Consider the following 27,363-nt stretch of genomic DNA (forward strand, 5'->3'; position numbering starts at 1 on the left):
CGCATACTTAATATATCTCCAAGCTGTCAGCGCAAAGCCTGACATGGGGCTCGATCTCACCAATCGTGAGATCATGACCTGAGCGGAAATCAAGAGTTGGACACTTAACCAACTGAGCCACCCAGGCGCCCTGCAGTTGTAGGCTTCTATACATATAATTATCTTCTCTCAAACTTTATGGTATTAGGCATCGGTATGTTATAAAAGCAATACACGTGATTCTGATGTGAAAACAGGAGAAACATTGCCTCTCAAAAACTCAGAAAACCTCCCTCATAGCCATGAAATGATAAACATTTCAGAATTAAAAACGGAACAAGGGTCTCATGCTGCACTTTCAGCTGACCTTATTTCCCATTCGCATGAAATCACAAACGCGTAAGAGGTTAAAAAAAGATCTCACTGTGGATTCATGTTACATTTCTTTAGCTTCTCTTCGAGTTCAGGTAAATCTCGGAGATCTGCTCCAATAATGGCATATCTCTTTGAATCCAACAGGTGTCCATCTGGAAAGCCAAGAAGAGATTATCATTTCAACAGAAATTCATCCAGAGATGATCATTTCAATGGATTTTTTTTTCAAAATTAAATTATTTTTTCTCCAATACAGAAATACATGTCCCACTGCAAAAAGGAAAAAAGAAAATCAAGAAGGAGGAGGGTGGAATGAACGAAAATCACATCTTCCAACTATTAATGTTTTGGTATAGAACATTCCAGTCTTTTTTTCTATACATACAATATAAACTCATACACACAACATAAGCACATTTTCTGTCACACAAATACATACACACACATCACACAGAAAAAAGAAAACAGGGCCAATTCTTCTTCTTAAAACTGCGTTTCCTACTTAACAGTAGTGTTAAGTACGAGGGAAACAAAGAATGGGGGAGATATTAGTTTCTGTGGGAGTCTGTTCACTAGGAGCGTGACGAGGGCACTGTGCTGGTGTAGAGGCCTGTCTAGTTGCCTGACGTTTCTGTGTTGTCTGTGCCCACCATCTAAGGCCATCCTCTCTGAGCATGTTTTCTGACCTGAATTATTAATAAGCCCCTTGAACTTCTCTGTCAGACACACACTGAACACAATGGAACATTCTGGAAGAGTGTTTGTGATCTTAGTTTTAAAGGCTTAGAAGGGAGAAAAGAGATGTTGGAAACACTCATACTGAAAACTTATGGGGAAAAACTGAGCCCCGGGGCCAAGGACCTTACGTAACAGGTGAAGCAGGTCAGGTACGAGACAACAGTGGTGGGGATGTGCATTCCCTCTCAGTGAAGCAGCCATGTAGGAATCAGGGTCTGAGGCTGCCGGACTGGATTTTTCCAAAGAAAGATTTTCAGGAAAAAGCTCCTATATTTGAAATGTTTGCAACTCACTGAAATGTTTTTCAAAAGATTTAAGATTGGGACCTATGGACATCTAAGAGGGGCCATACAAAAAATTGTTTCAAGTTCCTTCACAGTAAATGTGATGCAGAAGTATACACTCTGTGACCTCATGTGCACACAAGCGCAGACTCAGACGCGCAGGCTCACTCACACACACACACACACACACACACACACACACACACACACCATCTTTAAAAAGAAAGGGGAAGAAAAGCAGAGAGGTAGCCCATACTGTATTACTTAGGTTAAGGGTACTTGCCAATTTGCAGTGTGTCCTCTGAATGTAATTCTATAATGGGTTGTAATAAGAAAGGCTTGTATCTATGGGAAGATGGGAAAGAGAGAGAAATGAGTCAAGTAGCTTAGTTAGTGAAAAAACGCAAACACCCACTACCGAAATGGCCAGTAGGTACCGCTACTGCTCAAAGCAAGGGCGACTCCAGAGGGCCTGCTGCTTAATCACGTCTGACCCTAGGCACACACATGAAAAATTCAGTGGGTCAGCTGTCAGAGTAGGTCAGTAAGCGTTACACTCCGAACCTGACGTCAAGTCACAAACTGATCATGAAACACTCAAGATGTAGAAATCGCCAAAGATAGGCTAGCGATATGTTTCCAAATGCTCCAGTGTTTTCCAAACCATCTCTCGTTTCCTGCTTCTGCTCACTCAATTAAAAATTTTAACCATTATTAATCACAGGCAACTAAACAAACCGATTCCTACTCAGACCTGACGTTCAGTAACATTTATGTGATGACTCTGCTCTCCTCCAGAATGTGCAAAAAATTAGACAGCAGAGAGCCGATTTCAGTATCGCAACCATCATACACACATCTTTCACCCCAGAAACCTCCTCTAGGCTTAAGTGAGAGCCCACCTGCTCTTATTTGACTTGGTGTCCTAACAAGCTAGGTCGTATTCTGTGGCTGCACAGCGTCAGATGCCATAGCGCATCTCAGATGCACACTACGTGGGGCGCCTGGGTGGTCAGTCGGTTGAGCATCCAACTTCGTTCGGCTCAGGTCATGATCTCGCACACAGCTCGTGAGTTTGAGCCCTGCGTTGAGCTCTGTGCTGACAGCTCAGAGCCTGGAGCTTGCTTCGGATTCTGTGTCTCCCTGTCTGTGTGCCCCTCCCCAGCTTGCACTCTGTCTCCCTCTCTCGAAAATAAATAAATATTAAAAAAAAAATTTAGATAAAATGCACACTCTGTATAATATAATCTTGAATTTGGAAAAGGGGGAAAACTTGTTTCCATAGGATAAGTTAGAAAAAAAAACTTGGAAACTATTTCTAGCTTGTGGGAATTACACATCTTTAAAGGACAAGGTGAAAGTTTTAATGTTCACTAAAAACTTTTTTAAATGTCACAATTAAGATTTTGTTTAAATGACTAATTTAAAAAGAAGGGGAAGGGGCGCCTGGGTGGCTCAGTCGGTTAAGCGGCCGACTTCGGCTCAGGTCATGATCTCGCGGTCCGTGAGTTCAAGCCCCGCGTCGGGCTCTGTGCTGACAGCTCAAAGCCTGGACCTGTTTCAGATTCTGTGTCTCCCTCTTTCTCTGACCTTCCCCTGTTCATGCTCTCTCTCTCTCTGTGTCTCAAAAATAAATAAACGTTAAAAAAAAATTTTTTTTTAAATAAAAAGAAGGGGAAGAAGTATACGTTAAAAACCACTGAGAAAATCTGACCTTGGGCTTGAGGTCAGGGTTTAAATTTCAGCTTTACCCCTTTGTCAACAGGTAACCTTATGGAAATTAGCTTAACTTCTTTGAGCTTTGGTTTCCTCAACTGCTAATAAAAGCATGTCATTCCTGAGTCGGCTCTGAGGGCTCAATGAGATCATCTGAGTGAAGCATTTCACATGGTGCGACAAAAGCTCTCAGCAAAGATTCACAAACTCGTCATCTATAACTGCAGAATTCTTAAAACATGGACTCAGGGTGGCCCCCATACTATCTCATATATAGTAAATGGCCAATTTGGCCTCCCATTATTCATTCAAACGCTATTTACTACACATCTGCTCTGAGCCAGGCCCCTTTCTATGCTCTGGAGATACAGAAGTAGCCGGAGCACACATAAAAATTCAGATTATTGGAGCGCCTGGTTGGCTCAGTCGGTTAAGTGTCCAACTTTGGCTCAGGCCATGACCTCACGGTTCATGAGTTCGAGCCCCACATCGGACTCTGTGCTGACAGCTCGGAGCCTGGGCTCTGCTTTGGATTCTGTCTCTCTCTCTCTCTCTCTCTGCCTCTCCCCCACTCATACTCTGTCTCCCTCTCTCTCTCTCAAAAATAAATAAAACATTAAAACATTTTTTTAATTTCAGATTAAAATTATACCACTATAGGTCATTTCTATTAAGTGTTCAGAGAAATTATGTTAACGGACAGAAGAGTTGCAAGGGAGGGGACATTTCATTTTGAAGACAGTTTGGAATGGGGATCTTGGGGCCAGAAAGAAGGTGGGAAGGGGGTAAAAGGGAAGAGTCCCCTAAAATGAGGTCTCTGGCGTTCAGATGGGCCACCTCCTGAACGCTGCCCCTGAATCCTACCGGGCTCTCTCATCTGGTCAAAGCCATACTCACTTGATGCTGTGCAGCTTTCTCGTGACTATCATGGGAAAGTCCACTTCAAAATATTTACTTGGGAGAAGATCTTCGTCCTGAGGAAAAACACGCAGTAAGCTTTAGAATTATGTTTTCACTTCTACATTTACTGACCACCTTCATGTACCGAGCGAGTACTAGGCCCCGAAGAGCATCAGGGCACTTAAGGGTTTGACATCCAGGAACGATATGGGCAGAGATGTATTTTCCAGCTTACTGTGGTCTCCACGTGGGGAATGGATGGAGGACAGGTGTCAGGGGTTCACAGCTGTCCAGGGAAGAAGTCAAGGGGAGCCTGAACTGGGGGAGCAGTGCCTGGGATGGAGGTGGGGGTATGTGGAGGCGCTGGGGGAGTAGGACCTGACAGAATTTTCCAAAAAGCAGATCGAGATGAATCAGAGAGGGCCAGGACACCAATGCTGACCAGCATTTGAGGGATATAATGGAATAAAACAGCAAAAATCCCGAAGCATCGTACACAGTGGGGGTGAGTACTGTTTTGTGCCACGTTTACTTTTTTCTGTGAGGGGAGGATACAGCGGGTGGTAAAGGGCAGGTGCTCTGGAGCAGGGGACGGGGGTTCGAATCCCAGCCCCACCGCCTGTCTGCTGCGAGGCCCCAAAGTCACTCCACTCCCTGGGCCAAGTTTCCCTCCTCTGCGAAACAGAGACAGGGACAGCACCTCACGGGGTTGTGAGGAGTAATGAGGAAATAAGGACACACAAGGGACACTCAGAACAGGGCCTGCCTTAGTAAGTGCCACGTGTGTGCCTTTATCATTGACTGTCACGGGGACAGGGCGCCGAGGTGGCTCCGTCGGTTAAGTGTCTGACATTGGCTCAGGTCATGATCTCACGGCTCGTGAGTTTGAGCCCCACGTAGGGGCCAGGGCCCGCTTTGGATCTTCTGTCCCCTTCTCCCTCCGCCCTTCCCCCACCGGTTCTCTCTCTCAAGTTAAATAAATAAATTTAAAAACCTTATTGACATGGGTACTTAGAATTAGGTCTTGGCCTGGGGTGTACATTTATCTTTACTGAGGGCTGCAGTAAAAAAGCGTGGCAGACGCGCGCGCGCGCGCGCGCACACACACACACACACACACACACACACACACACACACACACGACCCTGCTCCCCCTTCTGCATCCCCGGCCTGGTCTCCGCTTGGCCCCCTGGCCATCCTAGCACATTCTCTGTCACGTCCAACCAATCCCTCAGCCCCGATGCGTATTCACGAACGCATTCTCTCCTCCTCAGCTCGCCAACTGCACACGCTGTAAGGACACCGCTGTCTGGACTCTCAGCGACACCCTGCGTGTTGCCTGCAGCAGCTCCCGATGCCCCTGAGGCTTGGGGAAAGAAACAAGGCGCTCCACAACCTGGTGACCTGCCCGGCGCCCCCCCAAAGCGCTCTTCTAACGCCTCCGTATCCCCCTGTACTTACATTCCACAAGTACAGAGCTGCTTACTTAAAGTGGAAAGAAAGACCAAGAAAAAGACAATGGTTGGTGCCCAGAACCCGGTGGTGGGCCTCACAGGTGTGGGCCGGGATTAAGGAAGAGCTGGGGTGAGGATGACACCCCTCTTTCTGACTTGAACAACTGCGCAGAACACCATTTACGTGCACAGTAACGAGCGATGGACAGCAGGGACAGAGAGGGAGCCGGCCCCCCAAGACAGCATGTTGGCGGGGGGGGGGGGGGCCTGCAATCACCAGCAAGCATTTTCCAGTAGGAGGTGACCCTAAGGGCAAGTGTCAGAACTGTGAGAGCCAGCTACCCCTCAGCCCTTGGAAAATCTCAGGGGATCTGGTCTGGGGGACAAAGGCGAGGGAGGAAGGCGGAGACAGGAAGACAGAGACAAAGACAGTCTCCTGACCCATCAGAAGAGACACGCTCACCGATCTCAACCGTTCTCTCTCGGTGCTGCCGCGCTCCCCTGCCCGTGTGTAGGGCAGGGCTGGGTAAAAAGCTGTCCGAAGATATTTGGAGGAAACGTTTAGAGCATACCAGAAGATGACTTTTGCTAGGAAATTCCAGAACACCCTCTAAGGATTTCGCTCACACGATATGAAGTTAAGGACACGCTAAAATGCAAGAAGGCCTGGAGAACAAAAGCAAATGAAGGACAGCATACGATCCTATAGCTCGTCTAGGACTTCTGACTTTCTAAACAGCTTGCCCACTCATCAGCTACTTGCCCTCTTAAGAATGCCGATTAAGGGGTCACCATGGAGGGAAAGCTTCCAAAAGGCACACCTGGAGCTTTTAAGGAACAGACATCTTCTTTCTTGCCTTTGGGAAAGGGGCAACAAATGGCTGTGGGACATGAGGCTTCAACTTTTTATTCTGGCATTCCCTGAGCCCTTCCGACACTCCACTCGCCAGCAGCTCGCACGTCACAGGAGGCATGGAAGGCAACCAGGACTGTGGATAGCTACCGGAGGGCAGCCGGGGACAACCGTGACGAAGAGTATCCCGTAGGCTCAAAGGAGATCCAACGCGGCCGACCGCTGCACAGGCTGCCATATTGAGACTGACCCCCTGCGTCCTTGATCCTCTGGCCGTGTGGAAATAGGATTCAAGAGACACCAAGAAGCTGAGGTCCCTTAAAGGGTGTCACTCACCCTTTATTCTTTGTCTGGGGTTGTCCTGGCTTTCCTGCACCCTACTCTCACCCGCTGCTTGAAGGTGGGAGCCTTCAACTGTCCCAATGGTCTTGGGGCCTGACGTCATACAGAACGAGCTCACGCACAGCGGCAGCCAAAAGCCTGTGACCCACAGCCAAGCCTCTGCTGGTGCAGCCAGGGGACCCTCCCAGGTGGAAGGTGCCCGAGACAACAAGACTAGCCGACGAGATTTCCCCTCCTCTTTTACAGAAGCACATAGAGCTCAAAAACAGGGATCAGCGAACGTGCTGTAAACAGCCAGTACTCTAGCCTTTGCAGGCCAGACGGTCTCTGCTGTGACTTCTCCACTCTGCTGCCGTAGGGCTAAAGCAGCCATAGGGAAGATGGAAGGAACTGGGAGTTGGCTGTGTCGCAGTAAAACTTTATTTACCAACATAGGTGGCAGCCTAAGTTTGGCCCGTTCAGCTCCTGCTCCAAAGAACAAACAAGCATCATTTTTCTAAAAAGAAACTCAGATTTTTTTAAAACCCTTTAGACTAATGTCATTATCAAACAAAACGAAAAAACTCCACCAAATTTTTCAGACCCTGCACTATTCTCCTTCCTCACTGCTGACAGATAACCTTTTTCTTGGAAGGGGCACATGAGCTTCAGTGTACATTGCTCAGAAATAAAAATCTAAGATTTAGTAATGATTAACCCACCTACACGGCGGGGGGAGAAACCAAACCACGGGACCATGTTGAAAAGGGTGTCAAGCCCAAAGGAGGAGTTTCTCCCGTGGCTTCTGTTCACACTGCACACATTCTGCCACTGCATTCTCTTCCAGTTCCTTCCACCACACCGTGGTCTCTGAGGCCCAGAGGCACCGCCAACCTATAGCAAAGAGCCCCCCCAACCCCCCGAGCAGCCGCAGGGCTCTCTGGAGAGAACAAGGAGGGAATCTGGACGTGGACAAACTGCAGTCCGTCGTTTGTTCCATGCTCCAGTGCCACTGGCTGTCCGACCTGGGGACGGCACAAGCTCTCGGAGCCCGCCTTGTCCCATCTGGGTAACCCCCCCCCCCGCCACCTGCAGAGCTCTCATGTTCATTCCCGAGGTCATGGATGTGCACGCACTTCAGAAACGTTAGCTATCTTATCCTGAATGAAGAATGCAGAGGCAACCGGTTAATACTAAGGCTGTGCTGAGGCCACTGATTTCTCGCCTCAGTGAAAGAGAGGCTGGGGGCACCGATGACCAAAGACCTCATCGGGTGAGCTGATGAGGGACAAAATACACACTCAGGTCGCATTAGGCCCACACTCTAGTTTATCTTGGTGTACTTCTGCAAGAATCTGGGGAAATGCACGTACCCACGACTGCCACATGACCGACCTGACAGAAGAACCAAGAGAGATCTGTACAAACCTACAAAAAAGAAAACGCAATCAGTGAGATCGTTGTAGAGAAAAGGTTTGGTGCTACAATTCCAGCCCGGAATCAAAGACCAGGCCTGTGGTCCTGATTCTGCCACTGACTGGACCCATTTCCTCTTCTGTGAGGGAGTGTAATTATACCTGCCCTTGAACCCTAACAAAGGAGGTGAGGGACCAAATCAGAGAATGGAGGGGCACCTGGATGGCTCAGGCAGTTGGGCTCTGACTCTGGATTTCGGCTTGGGTCACGGTCTCGTGCTCCGTGGGATAGGCCCCACATCTAAGCCCCACTTAGGATTCTCTCTCTCTCTCTCTCTCTCTCTGTCTCTCCAAATGAATAAATAAACTTAAAAGGGCTTTGTGTCATGCTACCATCACCCAGCCTTGCAAATCTCCAAGCTATACTGAAGACACCGTCACGACGACAGTAAAGTCTTTTGTTGTCGTCAAAACGGCAAATGCATGGGCCCCTGGTCTCAGCTACTCCACTGGCAGGGCTCTTGCACACACGCAGAGAATGTATACAAGGATTCTGATCCAAAGCCCTGTTTGTAACAGCAGGAGCTCAGAAGCAAGGCACATATCTAGGGCCCTGGTGACATCACGTACGTGGCTGACAGTGGTGGCACAGCAGGTGCAAGCAGATGGGGACAGGGATGCGAGACAGGCAGTCACCGCATTCCTTTTGAATAGATTTCTAGCATTTAAAAAAATGTTTATTGACTTATTTTGAGAGAGAGATGGGGGAAGGGCAGAGAGAGAGGGAGAGTGAGAGAGTGACAGAATCCCAAGCAGCCTCTGTGCCGTCAGCACAGAGCCCAATGCGAGGCCTGAACCCACAAACCGAGAGATCATGACCTGAACCACAATCAAGGGTCGGGTGCTCAACAGACAGAGTCACCAAGGCGCCCCTGACATTTTTGAACCCGGTGGGAACCTTCACAAAAGTAAACAATTCGGGAAACAAGGGGGCGGTATTTTTAAATTTACCTTTAGTCTCCAGAAGATGGTATCCATCCCAGCCCCAAGATTTAGAATCTGACAGTGACATTCTGTCTTCCGTAGAAATGCCTTTATAAGCTGACTGACGCCATGGACGCGAGCAAAATATCCTGAGAGAGAGACAGAGACAAGTCATGACTCAGTGATGATGGAAATAAGCCTTGCAAAGTTCACACCAGGAGGACAAAACACAACCTTTCTGCCCTTTTTCAGGGGTAGCGGTTTAGGTTATCCATAGACCTTAGGGGAGAAGTAACGACTTTAACATTCTCTTCCCTTTTTTTTTTTTTTTTAAAGCCATTTGAACCAAAATAAGCACAATCTATCTAATGGTTGGATCAACTACCTTAAGGAAAACGCAAGGCCCCCTAATTCTACATATGAAAGAAAAATATTTTACATCAAAACATGGGATCTAAATGTCCCTCTTAGAAATGTGTATTTTCCTGGCTAAGTGAAAGCTACTCTGAATTCTTATGAAACTCAAAATTGGGAGACCGTCTGGAAAGTATTCTGGGGTCAGGAAATGGGGCAGATAAATGTCAAAGCAAAGACAGTCATATTTCTTATCGTGCTCCCTTCATCTCCATCCTGTGTGGGTTAGAGCCTCGATGTTTGTAAAACATCACAGGCGGGGTTGGGCGGGGGGCGGTGCACAGGCAAATGGTGTCTAATAAACTGACTTGTTAAGCTCTAGCGTGGGAAGCTGGAACAGAGGAGACAAGAAATAAAAGAGGGTCAAAGGAAGATAAAATTGATCTGTGTTCTAAACCCTTCTGCTTACAGTATTATCATTTTAAGAACAAAATTTGAGTGGCATTTAGACACTTACTGCAATTTGACATAGGGATTTCGTGTCTATGGATTCTACTAGTAAATAATTTGAGCTTGTCTTTTTACATGTCTCTTTTGGGGCGCCTGGGTGGCTCAGTCGGTTAAGCGTTCGACTTCGACTCAGGTCATGATCTCACAGGCTGTGAGTTCGAGCCCCCCGTCAGGCTCTGTGCTGACAGCTCAGAGCCTGAAGCCTGTTTCAGATTCTGTGTCTCCCTCTCTCTCTGACCCTCCCCTGTTCATGCTCTGTCTCTCTCTCTCTGTCTCAAAAACAAGTAAACGTTACATGTCTCTTCCATTTACTTTTCTAGTAAATCCTTTTTACTGTGGGTTACAGAGTATCACCCACAACGGACTGGACATTGGAAAAATTTTAAAAATGCTCCCCACACGCTGTTTCGGAAGCACTCTCCTACTATGGGGCCTAGTCTAGTGATGCCAACCCAGGGAGAGGAAGAAGGACGGAGGGCTGACCTGCTGCCCAGGGCCCCCAGCACCCAGGGCACTATGGTGGGGCCCTGCCTCTGCAGCATTTGTTAGGAAAGTGTCCTCAAGAGTGCGGGAGGGAGGCTTAAGGCCTCTTAGCCAGGCCTTGTCCAATCTTACTGATGCCTAGTTTCACCCTCAGCTCAAAGTAAGTACCATGTCCTTATTCTCAGGAAGCACTACTTTAAAATTTCTTCGCATTTCTCATTGAAACTACCCATAGGATCCATCTTTAGGGCCAAGATGCCCTGCACCCACAAGAACTATGGTCATTTGGCCAATTTCTCAATCTGGCTGAGACTAAGTCACCCTCCTGTCTCAAATCCTTTCACTGCCTTGATAGAAATGACTTGAACAGCCTAACAGTGTTACTATCACTTTAACAAGGCCAAAAAAGGTAATTCCTTCCATGAACAGACAGTTCACAGTAAAAGATATATATATGGCTCTTAAACATATAAAATGATCTTGGGGCACCTGGGTGGCTCAGTGGGCTAAGCAAGTGTCCGACTCCTGATTTCAGCACAGGTCATTGTCTCACGGTTCAAGGATTTGAGCCCCACATCGGGCTCTGTGCTGACAGCATGGAGCCTGCTTGGGATTCTCTCTCTCATTCTCTCTCTCTCTCATTCTCTCTCTCTCTCTCTCTGCCCCTCCCTGCTTGCAAGCAAGTGAACTCTCACTCTCTCGCCTGCTCTCAAAATAAACATTTAAAAAATATATTAAAAAAATAATCATAATGATCTTCAACTTCACCCCAAAATAAGAGGAATCTAAAATAAAATTACTGTAAGATACCATTTTTCATGTATCAGATTCACAAGGATGAAACGTTTCATGATGCACTGTGTTGGTGAGGATGTTGGGAAGTAAGCACTTTCATATACTACCGGAGAGAAGGAACACTGGAACTCTCATGTTAAGAATGAATCCCTATGTTATACTGCTGGCTTTGAAATGGAGAAGGGGCCATCTTCCATGGAATGTAGGTGGTTTCTAGGAGGTAGACAAGAAAAGGAAATAGACTCTCCCCTATGGTCTCCAAAAGAAACGGCCCTGATGACACTTTGATGTTAGCCTAGTAAGACCCATGTTTGACTTCTGACCTTCAGAACTGTAAGATAATAAATTTGTATTGTTTAAAAAAAAAAAAAAAAAAAAGAATGAATCCCTAAAACCCCAGGCCTCTCAGCTGATGAGGGAATAGTGAGAAGGGAGGGGGTCACTTGCCTCTGTTAATTTCAGGGGCCTTCCTCTCCTTAGACAGTCTTACCAAATGCTGGATGTAAGGGTCATGCCAGTAGCCAATGCTCACTGCAAACCTGGAAGGGATAAAAAGGAGGCAGGTGAGTAGACGTCAGTGGATTCAGGTTCTCGGGAACCAGGTCAAGGAGGAAAACCAGCTACTTCACAAGGCCAACACATTCCCATTTAGCACTCCGTTACAAATGTAAACAGACTCAGCCATCCGCCGAGGTGCTCACTTACACTGCCTCTCACCCTTCCCACGGCGACCATGTGTCACCTCTCTTTATTCTGACTGCTAATTCCTTTCCCAGGACCCTGGAGAGCATATAACCTCACCTCATCCCTCACCCAGAAGACGTGCAACCGTTTATTCACTCGGCAAACTCGCTGGCCAGAACTATTCAGACAACCCTACTCAACCAGAAGTTCTGGGTCCACAGGAAAGATCTAGAATTGTTTTGTCAAACTCGATAATGACTCCCTAAGTATTTCCCCCGGCTCTGTCATTTCACGTCCCTTAAGGAGTAAAAGGGAAAACCAGGAACAAACAAACAGAACAGCTACAACCTAGAAAATGCCATTGTAGCTTACCCTCTCTGGCATGCACTACAACCTGGAAAATGCTACAGTAACCTAACCTCTCCCCAGGCCACACGACAGGGAATCAAAGCTCTAGTGTTCCAAGCCAGGGATCTGAAACCCCAATGACCACTTAAGGTCTTCTGGCAACCGTGAGTGGAACCAGCCTTAGGACAAGGACACGTAATGGGAGAAACCTGGATCCTTAAGGCCGAGCCCCTGTGGGCCTGCACCCCGCTCTACCTCTCCACAGACATTTTGAGAGTTTCCAAATGTCTTTATCGCTTAAACCAAACGGAGTCAGGCTTCTGTTACCTGCTACACCCTGAAGCATCCTAAGTGATATCCTCAGTGTATGAGCTCATTCCCGTGTTTCTTGATGAACAAGCGGAGAGGGGAAGGGGTGAGTGACTCTTACCCAGCTAGAGTCTGAGCTCCCAGAGGCAGATATGATATCTTCTCTTTACGTCCACCGACAAGGCTTACCGCTGCCTTGACTGTGGTCGGTGCTAATCCTGTACAAACCTATCCCCCCCAGTCTCTCTCATGTCCACGTTCACACATCCGTGCATGCACACACACACACACACACACACACACACACATACACACATAAGGAAGCACATACTTTTGGCTTCTCGAGGCAGTAAGTCAGCACGGAAATGCACAAAGTACTCATATTAAGGGACACGATTTGCTACGGGCCCAGACTGTCCAAGTTTTACAAGGGTGAACAGGCTCAGCTGTCTAAAACGGTGCTTTTCAAACGATGAATTATGACCCATCCGTATAATAAAATCAGTGTAGTAGTTTGCAAGTCTTCATCTGTGAAAATGCAGTCGAATAGAGTGAAATAGAAAATATCAGTATGCGTTCCACACTGTAAGAGTTAAGACAACCGGTTTTGTGAAGCTTTTGTTGAAGTGGGTGTTTGGGGTAAAATGCAATGAAAAGTCTGTTCTCCGAACACACAAAATAGACACTGAAACACAGAGAACAAGGTGGTGGTTGCCAGAGGGGGCGGGGGGATGGACAAAATAGGCAATGAGGGCTTAAGAGGTAAAAACTTCCAGTCCTATAAGTAACGCACAAAGATGAAAAGTGGAATATAGGGAATCCAGTCGATAATACTGTTATAACAGTACGGTGACAGATGTGACGACACCTAACCGTGGTGCTGAGTAATATGTAGATTTGTCAAATCACTCTGTTGCACGCCTGAAATTAATGTGACATTGTATGTCAACTATACTTCGATAAGTAAAAAAAGAGAGAAGATGGTGTTCTCACTGTTGGCGGATTTGAGGAGCACCAGCCTCAAAGGAATCACCTAGTGCCATCTAGTGGTAAAGGCCGTATCTGCAGTCCAAGAACCACAGACCAGTGATGGGAACATCAAACATGGACCTAAGGGCTGGAGGCGGCCTTGGAACTGACCTGGTCAACCCTGACATCCGATGCCAGAATCCTTCAACAACACCAAGCCACTGCCTGACTATGCACCACAAAGAAGGCACTCACTCCAATGCCCAGCAGCCCTACCTGCTGAAAAGCTGATCGAGTTGCCCCCCTCGGCAAGCTCTGCGTTGGACTTACTACCGCCCTCCTCTGGATGACAAGGAGCGGTTTCCCCTCCTCTCAACCGTATTCTCCGTCAAGTTAATACTATTGATTCCGTCAAGCCATCTTTGGTGAGGGTCTGCTACGTGCCAGCCATTGGGGATACAGTAGTGAACCAGACACAAAGAAAAGGAAGGGCTTGTGACAGATGAAGGACAACAGCATGGAGGACGGATGGACCTACGTTAGAGAATGTGAGAGGGAAAGCCTCTCTGAAAAGGGAATGGGCTGAGTTCGGTCCTTACACAACTGGAGAAAGCTGTGCAAAAGGCATTCTAGACAGGAGGAAGAGCAGACAGAAATGCTCTGGACAGGAACCGCCTTGGAATGTTCCAGTAACAGAAAGTCGGTAGGGAGGCTGGAGAACAGCGGAGAAACAGGAGAAACTAGAGAGGCGGGTGGTGGGAGCCAGGGAGAGACCTCTGCAGCCACGTGCAGCGGCCCCAAACCACGGCGAGGTGCACAAACGTAACAGGTAGGGACAGAACACAGACGTATCCGGTCACGAGTCCTTACGACTCCCACTTCCTAATGTTTCCAACATGCGTCTCCTTCCGGTCTCCAGATCTAGAAGACTGCCAGTGGTTTCTGGGAGGAAAAGGATGTCACTGATCTGCCCTTCAGAGTGGCTAACATGAGAAGATTTACAGAGCACTGCTAAGAAGACTAAGGGTCAAAGAACTAGCGGGCACTGCTGATGGGGAGTTCCAAAGGGAGATGGGCAACCTGGTTCAGAGCTTAGAATTCTGTCACCCCTGGGAGCCCAGCTGAACATGGTGGGTCCACACAAGGAAACACTAACCGGTCATCTCAGACATGAACTACAAGGATCAGACATGCCAAGATGTTCAAGACACCGTGAAGGGAAAAATGTTAGGCCAAAAACCTATGTAGCCAACGTGCCTGTGAACACGTGTATGTGCGTATCTACAGAGGAGTACTAGGGAACTGGCGATTTCTGGTGTGCATGTGTATGTTTTAATTTATCTCTATGTTTTAAACTTTTTCTCCATGAACTATATGCCATATTTCATCTAAGACATTATCAATTATAAGACTGAAAAAAGAAAGAAGAAACACTGCCAGTTAGTTAGCTTAATGTTTTTCTTATTGCTTACAATTTTAATTTTGTGCTTGTTGGAAAAAGCCCGTTTACTTGTTTGTTTAATTAGTTTTCAAGTAGGCTCTGTGTGCAACGTGGGGCCTGAACTCACAACCACATCCAGAGTTGCATGCTCTGTTGACTGAGCCGCCAGACGCTCCTGCAAAAGCCCTTTTGTGCTTATTTAAACGGATTGAAAGGGAATGGATGAATGCAATAAGAGGGTTAAGGCTTCCCTTTTGGGGTATCTGTGAGTTTCCACACAATATTGACCTTCGGGCCGCCAAGGGCATTGGCAAGGCTGCATCCCCAAGAGATCACCATCATCCTCTCCAAGATTTCCTTCCACGCTACCGACCGTCCAGGTGCAGGTTTTGTTACTGAGCCTTTCTCGATCTCATCAGGAGGTATCAATGGATGGTTCTCCAACAGCATCAGGATTTGTGTTCCTTCTGCAAATGGCCCTTAAAAGGCACGTGGCCAGAAGCACCCAAGAGCTGATGGTGTAGTCATCCGGCCATGCCGCAAGCAACAATGACCACATCCACTTGCACAGGTAATGACAACTCTAACACGACTTGGCAGTGACCGCGGGACACATCAAGAATAAATCACAGCTGATGGCAAAGACATAAGAACGTGTGTCACAGCATGGATCAAATATAGTATTGCCTTCACCACATGAGTAACAGTAAGCTTAGATATCATAAGCAAACATAAAAGGCAAATATTAAGCGATGAAAAGTACCTGTGACATCACAGAGTAACATCCTTAAAACATAAAGAACTTACAAATCAGTAAGGAAAAAAATTCTAATATCCCAGAAGAAAGGCCAAAAATGGGCAGTTCACCAAAGAGCCAAGTGACCACTGAATATACAAAATAAAGAAACCCAAAAATGCAAAATGAAAGCAGAAACAGCAAGCAGTAAATCTGCTATCAAATCAGCCACAAAACCGTTTAATAGAACCCGGCTTTGGTGAGGATGAGAAAGAGGGCACCTGAGCCGCCAGAACTGTAAACTGTCACTGCCATGCCATGAGGCACTTCGGCTGCTGGTACTCAAAGCTGAAGAGTTATATTTACGCGATGACCAAGCAATCCCACTTCTAGGCTTTTACCCTAAGGAAATAGTCAAGAATGAACACAAAAAGGTTTCGGTAAGAACACTGAACCTGGGGTTACCCTATCAGGTGAACAAAGCAAGCTACAGAATTCTATGTACAGAATGTTCCCAATTCTGTTAGATGAATGCGTACATTCACGTACACGTGAATATACATACGTGTACAGTATACATAGAGACTTCCCAGAGTAGGCACCAAAAGGTGAACAGTGGTCGCCTCTACACTGACGCTGTGCACCTAGTGCTGCTGTCTGTCTGTCTGTCCCCACCACAGTCCTCTGTTGCCCAAACCCAGAAAATAGCCCCTCTCTTTGTATATCCTGACTTTGTTTAAAACCCAAAGCATTGGGGCGCCTGGGTGGCGCAGTCGGTTAAGCGTCCGACTTCAGCCAGGTCACGATCTCGTGGTCTGTGAGTTCGAGCCCCGCGTCGGGCTCTGGGCTGACAGCTCAGAGCCTGGAGCCTGTTTCCGATTCTGTGTCTCCCTCTCTCTCTGCCCCTCCCCCGTTCATGCTCTGTCTCTGTCCCAAAAAAAAAAAAAAAAAAAAAAACCCAAAGCATCAAAAATCTCAGATTTGGGAAGACCTATTTCGCAGTCTTCGGTCAATCCCTATTGCTTTTGAAATTTTCATGACATTCACATACCACCTGTTCAGTGTAACATTTCTTTAAATCAACTCGCTTTTTTTTAGTACTCGGGTGTGACGTGCTACCTGGGATTTTCTTCTAACACACGCTATAATAAATACCTAACTATTAAAATTTCAAACATCTGTGTGCCACCTAAAGTCATTTCACATTCCTTCCGTGGGAAACACTGATCTGGGCCAACCGCCTACTCACTTGAGAGCATTTACTGACTCTGCCCTATAGGCATGAGTACCACCTGCAACAGGAAGGGGGTGACATGCTCTCCACCAGGGATTTCTTCACCTGAAGGAAAGGGCAGGGGCCCTCCGCGCTCTCCCAGCCAGTGAGGATCAAGGCCAGGTTAATTTTACTTCTATCAACACTCCTGAGAGCTGACTACAATGCCAGGCATCATTCCAAATGCTTGACCGATAGGAACAGAACGCCTACAACCCTCATAATGACCCCCCGTGGGAGGCACTGCTTTACAGACTGAGGTGAAGGTCGGTCCCTCAAGCTGCAGAACACTGTAGAAAATTTCATTCTAGGGGTGCCTGGGTGGCTCAGTCGGTTAAGCAGCCAACTTCGACTCAGGTCATGATCTCACGGTCTGTGAGTTCGAGCTCCGCGTCGGGCTCTGTGCTGACAGCTCAGAGCCTGGAGCCTGTTTCCGATTCTGTGCCTCCTTCTCTCTCTGACCCTCCCCTGTTCATGCTCTGTCTGTCTCTGTCTCAAAAATAAATAAACATTAAAAAATTAAAAAAAAAAAAAAAAGAAAATTTCATTCTATTGCTTTTCGACCTATTTACCCACCTGGATTTGGATCCCTCCCCCGACACTTCAGTTGCTTAAATGATATGTGTGTGTGTGTGTACGTGTGTATGTTTACATGGTCGTGTGTGTGTATATATGTACACACACACATATGTGTACATTAAACATATATGTGTAATGTATGCACACATACACATACATACAACGTACTTAAATGCAATTGCAAAAATCAATCCGATACTCTTAGCATCAATTTTTAAGTCTGAAATTTGAACTACATACTGCATACTAGCCTAAGATACTGCTCTACCTCTTATTGTTAATTTTATTGTTCTTTCTTTTAGTCTCTTTTTTTTGTTTGTTTGTTTCTATTTCTTGGTAATAAATGGAAGGCAGGAAGCAAAGTCTTAAGGGCAACAGACTTTGTACCTAAACAGACTTTCAGTTTGTTTCCTTTCTTGTGAGCTCTGTTGCTTTCTTAAGTAGATCCGCAAGGCCTTAAGTGTTGAATCACCTAAAAAAAAACAAAACAAAACTGAGCCTCAATTAACTCACACGCTATCGTTTCTTCCCAACAGAGGCTACTGGTATTGCCTTTTGGCTTCAGCTAACACCCAATTACTTTACAAGGATTAATATGTCCTAAAATCTACTGCCTCCACTGTAAGTACTCATTGACAAGTGGGCAAGGCATTTATGAAAAAGGAACCAACATTCACAAGAGGGTGAGTTAAGTAGGAGAAGTCAATCAGAAAGTTCCCATGGTACAATGTCTCATATCTGACTTAAGCAAACAAAAAACCCAGTTAATACAGAATATAGTAACAGGATGTCATGGGCCTGAATGATGCTAAAGTTCTTTTGGAAAATATAAAACATTTAAGCACATGTAGTCTGAATATTTTCTCCCAGTCTGTCTTGCCTGTTCATTTTCTCAGTGCATCCCTTTTTCCTTTGTAATTAGTGCTTTTTTTGGTTCTGTATCCAAAACATTTGCCTACCTCAAGGTTGTCAACATATGCTCTCATGGTTTCATATAAAAGATTTATGGTTCTAGCTTTTATATTTCAGTTTATGATCCATCCCAAATTAATGTGTACAGAACGAGGTAGGGGCTAAGGCCCATTTTTGTTTCCACTTGAATATCCACTTTACCCAGAATTATTCATTAAAAAGACGTCCTTTCGCCCACTGAATTCGCTTGACAATCTGGGTGAAGATCAACCAACAGTACTTGTGTTTGGTCTATTTCTTGGACTCTTTATTCTGTGTCACTGATCTATCTTTATGCCAAAGACTTTGATTGCTGTGGCTTTACTGCAAGTCTTCAAATTAAGCAGTATTAAGCAGTTTAAGTTCTTCAACTCTGCTCTTCGTTTGAAGACTTTTTGGGTATTCAAGACCCTTCACGTTTCCATATACATTTTCGAAACAATCTGTTAATTTCTTCTAAAAAAAAAAAGATGGCTAGGATTTTGACGGTGATTGCACTGATTCCACGGATCAAGTCAGAGAGAACAGGAATCTCAAAACATCAAATCTTCCAATGCATGAACAAAGCGTATCTCCCATTTATTTCAGTCTTCTTGAATTCCTCTCAACAGTGTTTTACGGTTTTCTGTGTAAAGTTGTCTTGCGTCTTTCGTTATATTTATTCCTACCCACTTTAGGTTTTTGGATGCTATTGTCAATATTTTCAATTTAAATTTTCCTACCCACGTATGTATACGTACAATATATCTATCTGACAAAGAATTCCTATCCAGAATATATAATAAACTCCAATGAGTCAAAACCAAAAACCATTAACAACAAAAATGGGCAAAAGACTTGAACAGACAGTTCACGAAAGATGTAGGAATGTCCAGTAAACACACAAAAAGATGCCTAAGATCATTAGTCACCAGGTAAATGTAATTTAAAAACATAATGAGATGCTCTTTCACCCTCACTGACAATACAGAATGTTAACAAGGATGTTGAGCAACTGGAGTTTCAATATATTGCTGGTGGGAAGTGTAAAGTGATAAACCACTTTGGAAATTAGTCTAGCAGTTAAATATATACCCACCCTGTGACTAAGCAATTCTATTCCTAGACATTTATTTGAGAGAAATTGAAGACCTGTATAAGAATATCCCTTGTAGCCTATTCACAATGACCAAAAACTTTGATACAACTCAAATGTCCTATCATTGGAGAACACACGAACAAATCATGGTGTATTCATACACGTATAGGAACAAACTACTTTACACTGACAAAGACTCTTTCCTTGACCAAACTCTAGCCAGGTTCCTCGAGCCCTCTTCTCAACTAGGCTTCAACCTTGACTTACTGTATAGAGACTCAAACAAACACTAATGAAGACTTTAACAGCTCAAGGCTCCACCCCTAGGATGATTCCGGTACCCCTTAGTGCCTGCCCGAGAAAACTCAAGGCTGCCAAAAGCATCCATTGTTTCTTCTAGCCAACACTGAAAGATCAAGTCCCTGTCTCCCAGTGAGCAAATCCAGGTGGTTTCACATGAACCAATACCTTTCCTGGCTTTTGTAATTTTTTACTTCCTACTTTATTCACCCCCAACTTTACTCCCTCATTCTCTCTTTAAAATCTCCTCTGTACAAACTGAAGTTGAGTTTCATTCACTCCGGACTCTTTTCCTTATTGGAATAGTTAATTACTGATTAAACTCTGTCCTCATCACATGAACTAGTATCTAGCTTTATCTTTAAAAAAATTTTTTTAATGTTTATTTATTTTGAGAGACTGTGTGTGTGCGTGGATGCACACGCAGAGGAGGAGCAGGGGGTGGGGGAGACAGAGAGAGAGAGAGAGAGAGAGAGAATCCTAAGCAGGCTCTGCACTGTCAATGCAGAGCCAGACATGGGGCTCAATCCCACAAAACGTGAGATCATGTCCTGATCCGGAATCAAGAGTCAGATGCTCAAGTGACCAAGCCACCCAGGCGCCCCTGGCTTTATCTTTGATAACGCAAACAACATGGATGAATCAAGGAACACAGCTGAGTGAAAGAAGACAAAAGAATACATACTGTATGACCCCATTTCTATGACATTTGAAAACAGGCAGATCTAATCTACCACAGATTTTGAAACCAGAAAATGACTGGTGAGGGTAAGGAGGCTAATTAGAAACATATAACAAGGGAAGTTTCTAGAGTTTCAGATATATTTTATATCTTGTTTTGGGCGGTGGTACACAGATATACCGTGTACGTCGACTCTTGAACAACACAGGGGTTGGGGTGTCAACCTCCTGTGCAATCAAAACTTTGAGTATAACTTTCGATTCCCCAAACCTTAACTACAAATTGACTACTGTTGACCAGAAGACTTAACAGTTGGTTAACATGTATTTTGTACGTTAGATTTATTATATATTGTATTCTTTCAATAAAGTAGGCTAAAGAAAATATTAAGAGGGGCACCTGGGTGGCTCAGTTGGTTAGGTGTCTGACTTTAGCTCAGGTCACGATCTCATAGTTCATGGATACGAGCCCTGCATTGGGCATTCTGCGGTCAGTGCAGAACCCACTTTGGATCCTCTTTCTCCCTCTCTCTGCCTCTCCCTTGCTCGTGCACGCGCGCTCTCTCTCTCTCTCTCTCTCTCTCTCTCAAAAATCAATAAGCACTGGGGCGCCTGGGTGGCTCAGTCAGTTAAGCGTCCGACTTCGGCTCAGGTCACGTCTCGCGGTCCGTGAGTTCGAGCCCCGCGTCGGGCTCTGGGCTGATGGCTCAGAGCCTGGAGCCTGTTTCAGATTCTGTGTCTCCCTCTCTCTGACCCTCCCCCATTCATGCTCTGTCTCTCTCTGCCTCAAAAATAAATAAAACGTTAAAAAAAATTAAAAAAAAATCAATAAGCACTAAAAAAAAGAAAATATTAAGAAAATCATAAAGAAAATACGTTTAGAGTACTGTACTGCCATTTATCAAAAAAGCCACATATAAGTGCAGTTCAAACCCATGTTGTTCAAGAGTCAACCATATACACGTTAAGACTCATCAAACTGAACACTAAAGACCTGAGCATTTTATTTTATAAATCATCACACTCTCACCCCTGCTCTCCCACCTCCATTTTCTTCCTTCCCCTCTCCCTCTGTCTCTTAAGAATACCTGGGGAAATTCTGAAGAACAAGAAAGATGAGCGATATAGCTGACCCTCCAATGAGGGATATTCCCCATTCAATATCCACTTACCCCTTCCTCCTTACCCCCATTTTGTTTGAGGTATCAATCTGCCCCGTGAGAAATTCTCCCCTCCCACACTTTCTTGCAGCTAGGGGTGAGGTCACCTGCCCAATTCTGGCCAATGAGAAGTATGTAGAAGTCTCCAGGGTGGGACTCCCTGAAAACCTATTGCTTTCACAGACTCAAACACATGCTTTCGTTAGTATCACTTTCTTTTCTTTCTTCCTGGAGTACAGCTGCTCAAAGGAACTAAGGAGATTGTGCTAGTCCCTGATACAACCCTGTTTTACTCCAAGCTAGAGGAGCTCTTGGCAAGTCACGACTAACACTTTGCAAGTCAAAACGTTTAGGCATGGAAATGAAAAAAGCAATTCCGACTGGAAGTCAAGAATGATCTACGCATTGCTGTGCTAAAGTATACATAAGAATTTAGTATGTAAGTGATATTTCAAATCAATGGAGGATACAGACCATCAACGGACAGTGTAGGAACAAAAACTGCTAACTTATAACATACAAAATTATAAAGATAGATAAATGCTCTAAGCAATAGAAGCCAAAACCATACAAGTGCTAAAAGAAAAGGCAGTGATTGAAAACGGTCTCATAAAACATTACCCAAAAGCCCCAAGCCATAAAGTTAGACTGTCAGATTTGGCACCATAAAGATTCAGAATTTCTGCATCATGAAATGTATGGTACAAGCTAATCTTAAAGACAAGCAACAGTTTGAGAGAAAATAATGGAACACATACGTAGGCAAAGGACTACTACCATACATATGACAAGTTCTTACAAACCAATAAAAACATAAATGAAACAAAAAACCAAAAACCCAGTTAGGAAAATGATAAGGAGAAAGGCTCATGTAAAAAAATATCAGAGACAGTGATGAACTAAAAATGCTCAGTCTTAGGACGCCAGGGTGGCTCAGGCGGTTGAACGTCTGGCTTCGGCTCAGGTCATGATCTCACAGTTTGTGAGTTCGAGCCCTGCGTCAGGCTCTGTGCTAATAGCACAGGGCCTGCTTCGGATCCTCTCTCTCTCTCTTTCTGCCCCTTCCCCGCTTGCTCTCTCTCTCTCTCTCTCTCAAAAATAAACATAAAAAATTTTTTAATAAAAATACTCAGTCTCACTAGTGAGTATAATAAAAGTTTTTAAAATAAAATAAAAATTTTAAGAGGTATTATCCACCTGCCAGCTGACAAACAATTTAAGAGACTGAGAATACTCTGTGTTTAGCATCTCTTTTCCCATGAGAACAGAAACGGACACAACCTCTTTTGAGGACCACTTTGCAAAGGCTTCTCCCCTGAAATCCATCTCACTGGAAAACTGAAAAGCACATGCAAAGATGTTTATCACAGCCCCATTTTAATAGCAAAATCATAGCTACCCAAATGAACAGAAGAACAGTCACATAAACTAAAACCACATTGTAGAATACTGTTCAGCCATTACAACAACAAAAAAAATGGAGACAAAAACTTATATGTACAGTATATTCAAATTAGACTAACGAGTTGGGGAAAAGTACTCACTTTTGCCCTTTAACAAATTAACCATTAGAGGGCACCTGGCTGGCTCAAACAGTATGTCATTCTTGATCTCAGGGTTGTGAGTCTGAGCTCCACATTGGGTGTAGAGACTACTTAAAAACAAAATCTTGGGGGTGGGGGGGAAATCTGGGTGGCTCAGTCAGTTAAGCATCCGACTCTTGGTATCAGCTCAGCTCATGATCTCACATTTTGTGAGATCAAGCCCCGCATCAGGCTCTGCACTGACAGGGTGGAGCCTGGTTGGGATTCTTTCCTTCCCCCTCTCTCTCTGCCACCCTCCTCACCCCTGCGTGCACACACTCGCTCCCTCGCGCACGCTCTCTCTCAAAATAAATAAGCATTAAAAAAATAACAAAAACAATTAAAAAAAAATCTTAGGGGCACATGAGTGGCTCCATTGGTTAAGCGCTTGGCTCTTGATTTTGGCTCAGGTCACGATCTCATGGTTTGTGGGACCGAGCCCCACACTGGGCTCCACATAGATGGCATGGAGCCTTTCTCGCCCTCTCTCTCTCTGCTCCTCCACCTCCCCCTCAAAAATAAATACACAAAACATCAATAATAATGTTTAAAAAATTAAAAAACCTTAAAAACATAATCATTAAAAAAAATTAATATTCTAGATTTGAAATCATTGTTTTTCATAGATATTTTCCAAAATGTAATTTGTGGCTTTTTTGAAAACATGAGGAGAGGGTTGCAGAAAATCCATGATTTACGGGACCTTCCTGATGGGCAAGTTGGGCAGCTAATTTATCCTCACCAGAATATTCCAATTCTTTTTTTTTTTTTTTTTTTCAACGTTTATTTATTTTTGGGACAGAGAGAGACAGAGCATGAACGGGGGAGGGGCAGAGAGAGAGAGAGACACAGAATCGGAAACAGGCTCCAGGCTCTGAGCCATCAGCCCAGAGCCTGACGCGGGGCTCGAACTCCCGGACCGCGAGATCGTGACCTGGCTGAAGTCGGACGCTTAACCGACTGCGGCACCCAGGCACCCCAGAATATTCCAATTCTAAAGTGACACATCTTCTCTGAGGATGGAAAGCAGCAGCACCCACCTTCAAATATTCAGATCAATCTCTCAAGCGCTGCTCTCTGGGCACGGCTGCAAAGATGCAATCCGTGTGCTGGAAAGGCCTACGCCCTTGGGAAAATGCCGCCTCTCCAGGGAGGTGATCCTGTAACCCACCTGCACCTCAAGGGGGACATTTTTGGATTCGGTTGAAATCAGATTAACTTCTGTAATTTTTACAACAGGATTTCAGCCTTACAGCCCCTGGCCTGGTATCTAAAACAGACAGACCACTCAAATCCAGTGAAACAGAACAGCAGAATGTTGAGACCTCATCAGGAAGTGCAACCCTGAGCATCGGCATTCAGTTCCTCGTCACTTTGCCGCCTGAGAAATGGGTCTAGCAGGCACGTGGCTAAGGCAGACACGGTCATTCCCCGCACCTTTCTTCTCGCGGGGGGAGACAAACGTTCAACACTACGCCTACGCCGCAGCCGGACTGACCACCGCCAAGGACACGCACAGAGAACACGGAAGGGGCTGGGCCTGGTCTGCAGGTGCCTCCTGGTGGGAGCCGCATCTGAGATGAGCCAGAGGGCTTGGCTTCTTCTTTCACTCACTGGCCTCACCCACATCCGATCTGTCAACACATCCCATCACCTCCTCCTTCAAAACGTACCCAGAATCTGGGCGATTCTCAGCCCTTCCAGTGCTCCCATCCTGACCCAAGACAGCAGCACCTCTGTCTTGGAATATTCCATCAGCCTATGAACTGATCTCCCTGCTTCCGTCCTTGCTCCCTACAGGCTGCTCTCAACAGAGAAGCTAGAGTGATCCCATTAAAACCCAAGTCAGGTCACCTCGTTCTTCGGTTCAAAATTCTCCATCGGACACCACCACAAGTCCCTAAGACCCCTTCAGCCCTCCTCCTTCTCCCTCATGCTGGCCTGGTCCTTCCTGGAACAAGTCAGGCCTGCTCCCTCCATGGGGCTTCCTACCCTGCCTGCTCTCTGCCTGGGACACCGTTTCCAGAGACATCCACAGGTCTCCCTCCCTCGCCTCCTACAAGTCTGTCCCCACCATTGTCCTTCTCAGGGGGCCATCTCAGGGGAAACTCTAAGCTCTACTCAGAGATACCAGCCTAGAGGGGCATCTAAAGGACAGAAAAAAAAAAAAAAAAACCCTCAGGTCCTAAGGAAAAACACCCTGAGGACATAGCAGAAATAACTGACCAAGCAAGGTGGAAAGCAGAGATCAGGGGTCGAGAGAGGCCGCGCTGCTCACGCATAAGGTGGTGCGGCACCAGGGCAGAAACGCAGGGTGCCACCGCGGCGATGGTGACAGACATGGATGAGAAGAGGTGATCACTACAGACGAGGCGTTCCAGAAAATGAGTGCCCTGTGCGTAGCCTGGGTCCTCCACACGCACCGTGAAGCCGACTCGGCTGATGGCAAGAAGATCGAGACAGACAGGATGACTGTGGGCCAGGCACCCAAGACGTCCACGGATCAGGTGAATAACCAGGAGAAAACAGTAATGAGGAGGAAGAGAGGATGCTGCACGTGGGGACCATGGATCTCAAACAAACGGGGGGTTGGGGGGGGGTCAAAGAACAAGGACACAAATCTTGCACCCCCGATCCTGAAATCTCATACCCCGGGGTTAGAGAAAACAGAGGCACCATCTGAGAGGACTTCAAAAAAGGATATCCCCGGGGAAGGACCAGGGTCAAAGCAAAGAGAGGGAAGAGATGGCTAAGGAGAGGCTGAGGAAAGAGACGAGGCTGGCGATTAAGGAGTGGGAATTTCCCAGGACACAGGGAGGGTCTGGGGAGAGGGGGTCAGGGGTAAACAACAGAGGGAACTGCCTTGGGCGGGCAGCACAGGACGGAGAAGACAAGGAGAGGGGAGATGAGAGTTAGCGATCACAGTAAGCGCTGGAAAAATACCTGCGGAATCCCATGGAATTTTTAAGCATAAGCCCAGAATGTCCGCTCAGAAGAGTTCTCACTGTAGGACCGCAGGACTGAGAGCACAGGCCCATGCTGATGGTCACGGCACTGACGATGACAACTGGGACAGTGCTGATAATAACCACCAGTCTTCGACCCCTGCCACGTGCCAGGCACTGTGGGGAGCGCGCCACATTTAATCCCGCCGACAGTCGTCTGACACCGTTCACATCACCACTATCCCCGGGAGGGCTCTGAAAGGAAGGAGGGAACAACCTGCAAGGGAAGTAACAGAACCGCACGAGTCCTGGGAAGCTAACTGGCTCCTGTGTTAAATTAGGGCTGTTATGGCCGTAACCTGAGGCGGGGGGACCAGCCTGATCCACAGGGATGACATATTCAGTAACTTCAACCAAACAGTGTTCGGAATGGAGGGAAATCGAAACCAGTAGTAACAATTTATTGAAGGCTTCACGCTGTGCCAGATCCGTGCTAACTGCCTCGTGTCTGCGATCTCATTGAATCCTCACATCCCGAAGGCGGGTTACCATTGTTATCCCCCCACTTCAAAACTCAGAGACAGACAGCCCACGGTTCACGCAAGGAATCCCTGTTTAATAACGTGATCCTTTTGACAAGATTGAAGGGTTTAACACATTACGGTGAAGATATCACGGATCTTGAAGGAGAGAGACCTAGAACATGTCTTAAAACACTAACTTACAGATTCTCACAATCTTTTTGCGTGTTTTTTTCAGATGAGGGAAAGGCCAGTGCAAAAGAAGCTTCAATGAAATGCGTCCAGATGGGAAACACGCCCAGTCTTTATAGCCCAGGACCTATCCCAGCAGATTCTGATTCCGTGAGTCTAGAGAAGGACGTAAGCATCTGTGGTTTCTTTCTTTCTTAATTTTTTTTTAACATTTATTTATTTATTTATTTATTTTCAACGTTTATTTATTTTTTTGGGGACAGAGAGAGACAGAGCATGAACGGGGGAGGGGCAGAGAGAGAGGGAGACACAGAATCGGAAACAGGCTCCAGGCTCTGAGCCATCAGCCCAGAGCCTGACGCAGGGCTCGAACTCACGGACCGCGAGATCATGACCTGGCTGAAGTCGGACGCTTAACCGACTAGGCCACCCAGGCGCCACACATTTATTT

The 27,363-nt window shown here is 46.0% G+C and overlaps 1 protein-coding gene across 2 annotated transcripts in view; it reads right to left on the minus strand.

Moving 5' to 3' along the window:
* LCMT1 (leucine carboxyl methyltransferase 1) overlaps nt 1-27,363 on the minus strand; it is a 42,313-nt gene that overhangs the window by 13,470 nt on the left and 1,480 nt on the right. The window contains exons 2-7 of one of the 2 annotated variants that reach the window (XM_047838397.1): nt 17,889-17,973; nt 11,610-11,701; nt 9,048-9,169; nt 3,990-4,066; nt 1,660-1,721; nt 404-506 (exon numbers count right to left, since the gene is read on the minus strand). In XM_047838397.1, coding sequence (XP_047694353.1) covers nt 404-506; nt 1,660-1,721; nt 3,990-4,066; nt 9,048-9,169; nt 11,610-11,701; nt 17,889-17,973 — 541 coding nt within the window. The remainder of the gene's footprint in view (nt 1-403; nt 507-1,659; nt 1,722-3,989; nt 4,067-9,047; nt 9,170-11,609; nt 11,702-17,888; nt 17,974-27,363) is intronic. The other variant, XM_047838396.1, reaches the window with a different exon arrangement.

The sequence above is a fragment of the Prionailurus viverrinus genome, chromosome E3, assembly GCF_022837055.1.
Source record: "Prionailurus viverrinus isolate Anna chromosome E3, UM_Priviv_1.0, whole genome shotgun sequence".
Taxonomy (NCBI): Eukaryota; Metazoa; Chordata; class Mammalia; order Carnivora; family Felidae; genus Prionailurus; species Prionailurus viverrinus.